Source organism: Fulmarus glacialis, unplaced genomic scaffold, assembly GCF_000690835.1.
Source record: "Fulmarus glacialis isolate BGI_N327 unplaced genomic scaffold, ASM69083v1 scaffold16006, whole genome shotgun sequence".
Classification (NCBI taxonomy): domain Eukaryota; kingdom Metazoa; phylum Chordata; class Aves; order Procellariiformes; family Procellariidae; genus Fulmarus; species Fulmarus glacialis.
Window position 1 is genome coordinate 7062 of NW_009216342.1, and position 7366 is coordinate 14427.

Sequence of the window (7366 nt, forward strand, 5' to 3'; positions counted from 1 at the left end):
ATAGGGAACATATTGATGTGCTGTGCTTGATGCCAATATGAATTTTGGTGCATTTTGAAGAATAATGCTTACATATCTTCAGGATTGTGATTAGTCATTTACACATAGAAATTATACATATTTGGCAAAAGATCATTTTTAAAAAGAAACCCTTCATATTGCTTTGTTAGAGTTGATAGATTTCCCACTTATTAGTGACTGGGAGTTCTGCTTCACCCTTCAGCATTAACCTCCACAGTGCAGACAATCAAGAGACATTTTTCTCTATTTTTATTCCCCACTAATTACAGGAGAGCCATGGATAAAAGTGAGTTGGTACAGAAAGCCAAACTGGCTGAACAGGCTGAGCGTTACGATGACATGGCTGCTGCTATGAAGGCTGTCACTGAGCAAGGACATGAACTGTCCAATGAAGAAAGGAATCTACTCTCAGTTGCCTACAAGAACGTGGTTGGTGCCCGTCGCTCATCCTGGCGTGTAATTTCCAGCATTGAACAGAAAACAGAGAGGAATGAGAAGAAACAGCAGATGGGAAGAGAATATCGTGAGAAAATTGAGGCTGAATTGCAGGATATCTGCAATGATGTTCTGGTAATAATCCAACAGCAAAAATAACAGTAGTTAGTACTGCAGCATTCCTCAGAGAGGCTTAAGGAATCTTACTAGTGCTGTAGACACTGCAGCACCTTAGCAGGGGAATAATTTTGCATAGCCACATACTTGGGTCCAATTCTAGCTCTCAAGTCATCTAGTTTGTTTCTTAGCGAATTTGTTATAAAAGAGCATTTATTTTTTTTAACAGAAAGAAGCAAACAAGGCAGTGTTGAAGACCACTAGCTGCTGGCTAGGGCTCACCATGAAAACAAATTTAGATCCGGGGCACTGGCATGAGTCCTGCTAAAAAGCCTACCGTTTAAATTCTTTCGTAAACGAATGCTGATGTCCTGAGGCTTGTTTAGTACCTTTTTGGGATGGAAAAGATACGCACTTCCTCCTCCAAACCTTTTTTTGCTATTTCTTTCACGTAGACGAGAGGGATTCTTTTTATTGCTGGTCAGTTTGCTAAAGATCTGTCAAGAGCAGTTGCTATCAGTAGTGTCAGCCTTTGCATCTCTCTCTGAATGCACATGTGCTGACTGTGCCACTATTCAGCTTTTCAGCTAGAGTTGCAGATAGAATCGGTTTGTTGTGGATAATTTCACTGCTCTGTGTAGAATTCAAGTTTGTGGCAGCAAAAGTGACCAGACTTGTGCTAATGTCAAGCTGCTGCTTGTCATTAGCTTGGTTGTGGACATAGGTTTGCATCAGTGTATTTCAAGGAAAATCTTTGCAGTCTTAAGCCCTGATAGCCATTAGGTTCTGCAGGAGTGAATTGTGGGTAGCCTAAACACAGCAAGTTTTCTGCTTTCTGCATTAGGATGCAAGTAGTTTCTCTTTTTTTCTGAGTTTAGACAGCAGTAGGCAAAGTGATTAACTCATGAGCATACATAAGTCATTGTTAATGTTTTAACAGTTCATGCTTACCATTGTAATGAAGGCTCTGTTTCAGACATTATTTTTATGACTTGGAAGAAAAAAAAGTGATGTTTCCTTTCTCAGGAACTCCTGGATAAATACCTTATTGTCAATGCCACGCAGCCAGAAAGCAAGGTCTTCTATTTGAAAATGAAAGGTGATTACTACAGATACCTCTCAGAGGTGGCATCTGGGGACAACAAGCAAAGTAAGTAGAGATGAAATCTCTCATTCTGCTGGGGGCCAAGCGGAGTAAACTATAAAAAATACTTGTGTACTTTTCCCCTAACATGAAGTATTTACTTCTTTTCGCTACTGCTCTAAAGTATTGAAGACGGGTGCAGTGCAAGTCACTTTTAGAGAAAGACTTCACTGAAATTAGTAGAAGTGATTGACAGACGTTCATCAAACCAGTCAAATTCTGCTTGCAGCCCTCAACTGATTTTCAAGCATATTTGGCAGTGTAAAATCCTTTTCCTGGAGAATGTGTTTTTTCTCATGGAAAATGCTTTGTTCCTATCATCTCTTGTTTAAACTATGAATTTAGCTCACAAGTCTTAACTATTTGCAAGCTTTCTGCATGCAAATATGGGATATTGGGTTACTGGGTCCAAAGCCAGTTAATCCTGAAATGTTAAAGCAATGCAGAACTGTGCTTGAATTCCTGGTGAGTGTCTGATGTAGTCCACGTCTTGCAAACTTAGTTTGACGCCATTCTGGAGCTTGTTACCCATTAGTCAGGAAGGGATTGTTGTCTTTCCTCTGAAACCCCAAACTGAAGCGTAAAGTTCACAACCTACGTGCTAAATGTTTCCTTCAGTTTAAATAGGTAGTTTAGATACCTCTTCTTCCCCATATGGTTTTGTCTGGATTTATTATTCAGAACTACTACTTCTTCAGCTAGGCTGGAAGTGAGTGTTTAATCACAGTACACTTTGGCTTAGGTAGAGCTTATGTGCATTCGGACTGGTTGGAATTTATTTTGAATAAACTTCATTTTAGGACTCTTAAAATGTTGAATTTAATTTCCGTAGCTCAAAGCTTTATCTGAACAAATATTTCTGCCTTAATAGTTCAGCCAGTGGTAGGCTTTTATATCTAAAAAACATTGAAAGAAGTGTCTGTGCATATGTAATTGTATGAATTTCTGGTGGCACGATAGTCTAAACCAAGAATGTAATAGCTTCCCCTGTGAAGTATGGAGATGTACTGTGTGTTAATATGATTGTAATTACTTCTTGCAGCAACGGTAGCAAATTCTCAGCAAGCTTACCAGGAGGCATTTGAAATTAGCAAGAAAGAGATGCAGCCAACACACCCCATTCGACTTGGTTTGGCTCTAAATTTCTCTGTCTTCTACTATGAGATACTAAATTCTCCTGAAAAAGCCTGTAATCTGGCAAAGACGGTAAGCAGACTCTTCATATTACCAGTTTTCATGGAGGCTAAGGACATAATTACATGGTTGCAGTAGCACTTTCTAGATAATTACGCTTTTTCATATCAAATTCCTTAAAAATGCTGTCATCTTTAAACTATTTTCATTGTAATATATTTTCAGGGAAGTTAGCTAGACTAGCTTAGCTTTAAGAAAAGCTCATTTGCTAGTGCAGTTGATCCAGTGAAAGGGGAGACTAAGTGCCTCTTCTTATGTCCATGTAATTCTCTTAAAATGCGCTTGTGTCAAATTTGAAAACACTTGGATTAACTTCGCGCTTCTAGCGTGAAATATTTTCTTAAATTTGAACACTTAGCAAATACATGAGGTGTCGTCTTTGTGGCTATGATTGTAGCCCTAGATGTCCTTGTGTATCTGTGTGTGTATGCTTCTCTCTCCAGAGACCGAAAAGAGCTTGTGTGATGGGTTGTGCCAAACAAATAGCTAGTCATTTTTGTCTTAGCCTTCTTAAAATATCGTTAGAGCCTTCTAAATGGAGCTTTTTGCATCTGTGAGAGTTATCTGGTAGTAACTTGAATAATATGGCATTAGGTGAATCTTTGTGTTTTAATATGCGCTTTAATAATACTTGGTAACAGGTAATGTTTTGCTGTGCAAAGCTGCTGTTCCTGCTTTTTTAGTTGATATGCTTACATCTATTTGAAACCTGAATGAAGAAATAGCACTTATTCATGGCTCTCAGACTTGCAGCATGGGCTTTGATGTCTAACAGATCAATAGGAAGAATGGCTTTATAAATCTCTAGTGGAACATACCTGATATCCTATGCTGTTTTGAAAAGAAATCCAAAACCTTCTACCCCACCGTCAAAAAACCCTTGTCTTCCATTTTCTTTCCTACTTACTCACGTGCAATACATATATCAATTTAACGGCACCTTTGTCTTTTACTGCCAATTTAAATTAGTGAGGCCTTCATTTTTAATGAAAGTATTGCTTTTAAGTGGTGTTGTTAAACCTGACTTCAAGCTGTGTGAATCATTCTTCAGTATGACAGAGTGTGCGCTTGCCTCTTCAATACTTGGTATTGCCATGGTAGTAGAGTTGTTCTGGGCTTTCATCTGGACCACCCTGAAGACTTCTGTTTTCCCACTGGTTGTCTAGTCATCTGGTGCTCACTTTGGTTTACTTTTCTTCTCTTGGTGTAAAAGAAAAATGCTGGAAGCTTTTGTCACAGAATTTGAATAGTAATGTAGCAAATTTGTAAGCTCTGAGTAAGCAGAAGTGAATTCAGAGCGCAGAGCATGAAAGTGCTCTCTTGCATATTTTTAGGCATTTGATGAAGCGATAGCAGAGCTGGACACGCTGAACGAAGAGTCTTACAAAGACAGTACTCTCATCATGCAGCTGCTTAGGGACAACCTCACTGTAAGTATCATGGGGCAAACCGCTGCACTGTGCGCTGTTAATTCTTGAGGCTGCTGGACTCCACTATGTGGGACTCAACATCTGAAGGCTTGAGTAGTTCTGTGCCATTAAAAACCTTTTCTGAGGCATTAACTGCATGTCTTAACTGCACTACTTCTTGTAACCAGACCAGTTAGACTTGCTTGTTTAAACCAGAAATCACTTGTTAACCACTGTAACAAACAGCTTCTTTGTAACAGAAAGTCCAGTTTGTCTGTTCTCAACAGCCAGCTTGTCTTTGTGTTGAGCTTGCAAACTTTTGCTGGCTTTTCACTTGTAATCCTCTGCCCGTTTTCTAGTTCATTATTCTTTAGTTTTACTGTTAAGTTCAGTTCTGTATTGCTCTTAGCTAAGAAAATTGCACAGCTACTGCTAACTATGCTGTCTTCCCTTTCCTGACAATTGTAATTAACTGTGTGCTTTCAGTGTAAACATGTGTTTTTATTTTCTTACAGCTATGGACGTCGGAAAACCAGGGAGATGAAGGGGATGCTGGGGAGGGAGAGAACTAATGGCTGTCACGCTTCACTATATGTTCAATGTCACCCTGTATCCTACACATATATCCCTTTGTGCGACAAGCAAAAAGAATAGTACATCGACTTTCACAACCTCAACGTAGCAAAAACTGTCTGTGGGGTAAAAACGGTTGGTTGGTGTTCTGTGTACTTAAGCGGAGGTTGGTTATTATAATGGCATTCCGAACTTTCCTATTATGAACATTTACAGTTATGATTACCGTGTTTATATTTTTAACTGAACACTGTGATTATGGGTTTTGTGATTGCAATTGGCTTTACAAAACTCGTATTGGTAGAAAAGTAGACATCAATTATGTAACTCTGGCGAGCTTAATTTGGCACCAAAATAGTCGAAGTACAATTCTCTTGTAAAGTTGTACAGAAAGTTATAGAGATTCTATTGTGACACTGGGGCATGGAAGGAAAACAATCCGATGTATGGCATTCCAGTTAGTAACACTGCTATGAATTAGTTTAACAGGCACACTCTGTAGACATTTGTAACCAAGTCTGAGGCACCGCTTTCAGTCAAAAGCTCACTTTGTCAATCCTATCTTTCTGGGGATGGGGTTTGTTTTGGGGAGGAGGGTGATGGGGGAGTTAGCAGCTTGATTTCCAAATTCTTTACACTGGCAGATAACTGGGATTTGACTTCTAAAAGCGCTTTCATGCTCATATGACATGCATGACTAAGCCCCTTCCCACAGCAATAACGTACCTGAGTATACCTGAGATATTCTTCAGTAGTGAGAATTCTTGGTTCGCTACCATGGACTTGCAATAGGAGAAGATTCAATTTTTTGAATGGCCTTATTAGTTTGGATGATACCATGAAGTGATCTGCCACTTTTGCATTACTTTACTCTTAGGTGAATTGAAATCTCCATGGTATTCCTGTTTTGAATTTATCCTGAAAACTTCTTAAGTAATCCACTGAGCCATCTTTAAGTTCACTTTACAGAAATTTTTCTCCCATTGGACTCCGCTCATCTTTGACCCTCTCACCTGTTTAGACTCCATTAAAGCAATTTTGGACGCCCACATACGCGTCATCCTTTCTTTGATCATGGGTGATGTCAGGATGGTGGGTGAGGCCTGAGTCTGCTCAAGGACAGGTTTCTTTCCTGGGTGTTTGAGAGCTGCTAGTGCTGTTGCAGTCTTCAGCTCTTGCCTGCCATTTTTTGGTAGTACCAGGATCTGGCTCAAATATTCAGGATTTCCCATTTATTGTACTGGAATGCAGACCTACACATTTGTGACGCTTGTAACTGGTAATATTTGAGCTCCAAACGTCCTCACCTAGTTATGTTTCAAACATCCCATTAAATAAAACCTAGTAAGAGTTGCGTGAATAATGCAGTGGAAAAGATTAGGAATAGTCACCTATCAGTCTCACGGTATCATCCCCCTACCTTCACATTCCACTTAGGTATAGGATCCATCTGTTTGTCTGTCCATCTGTCTGCTGAAGAGAATTTCATGCACTGATTTTAAAACTCCCCTCTACTAGCTGAACAAATTGTGCAGTTAATACTTGGCGCTTGATAAATGCAGTAGTGAATGTGGAACCGAGCCTGTCTGTATATCTGGTAGCTCTTTTCGCTTTGTTTTTACTGACCAGTATTCTGCCTAAAGTTTGCTTCTGTGACGGTTATATTGCCTAGCACACACGTGGTTGTGAGAATAGTATAGCAAAAAGAAATACCTGGTTATTGATGTACTAGATTCGTGTATGTCTTTTAAACAGTTCTAGTTTCACCTTACGCAAAATAATCAGGAAAGTGTAAAAGAATTCAAAAGTGAATAATAAAAAAAAATTTTATCAGTTGTTTGTGTCTGTTATCTTTGCCGTACTAGTGGCAAAAAACTTGTGGTAGCAAAATCACCACTTACTTTTATTAAATGCACAGATCTTGGATTGTGTGAGTTGATTCATGGTTTCCACATGGTGTGAATACTTAATTACTCATCCCTTTGCAGAGAGACTTCCCCCCACACACCCTCCCAGATTTGTAGTAGAGAATACTGGTTCTCTTCATTTTTGTTGCGGGCATACTTAAAATATATTGTCATTGCAGGACTTAAAAGAAATGCAACTATAAATATCTATTTAACTTGCCATGAATCATTGCATATTGTATGATTCAACACACCGTACATGAGAAAAGTCTGTTGGTTACATTTAAAGCTTTTTCCTTAGGGAATCCTTTAAATGCATGCTTCTGAATGCAGGGTTAGCTCTTCAGCTGGCCCTCTGCCAGTCGTCTGTTTGCACACCCAGCTGCACTAGTGACCTGTAACCTGCATACACTCTGCTCTTCTCAGCTGGTGGTGTGCAACAGCACTACTGGGAGCGCAACTGCACATTTAAGTGCAAGTGGAGGCGTCTTCCTGGAAAAAAAGTGCTTGAAGAGATGGATAGCAATAGCCAGGCTAGTTGATACTAGTCAGCCTAAAAGCTCCGA

At 39.5% G+C, this 7366-nt stretch overlaps 1 protein-coding gene across 1 annotated transcript; it reads left to right on the forward strand.

Moving 5' to 3' along the window:
• Window positions 1-293: 293 nt before the first annotated feature.
• Window positions 294-6726, forward strand: YWHAB (tyrosine 3-monooxygenase/tryptophan 5-monooxygenase activation protein, beta). Its single transcript, XM_009579272.1, has 5 exons — window positions 294-591; window positions 1600-1723; window positions 2760-2923; window positions 4246-4341; window positions 4836-6726. The coding sequence occupies exons 1-5, from the start codon at window positions 298-300 to the stop codon at window positions 4890-4892; spliced, it is 735 nt and encodes a 244-aa protein (XP_009577567.1). The 5' UTR covers window positions 294-297; the 3' UTR covers window positions 4893-6726.
• The last annotated feature ends 640 nt before the right edge of the window (window positions 6727-7366 follow it).

Coding starts and splice junctions, on each gene's coding strand:
- YWHAB (XM_009579272.1), top strand. CDS start 298: ATGGATAAAAGTGAGTTGGTACAGAAAGCCAAACTGGCTGAACAGGCT. Junction 592..1,599: donor ATATCTGCAATGATGTTCTG/GTAATAATCCAA, acceptor TTCCTTTCTCAG/GAACTCCTGGATAAATACCT. Junction 4,342..4,835: donor TGCTTAGGGACAACCTCACT/GTAAGTATCATG, acceptor ATTTTCTTACAG/CTATGGACGTCGGAAAACCA.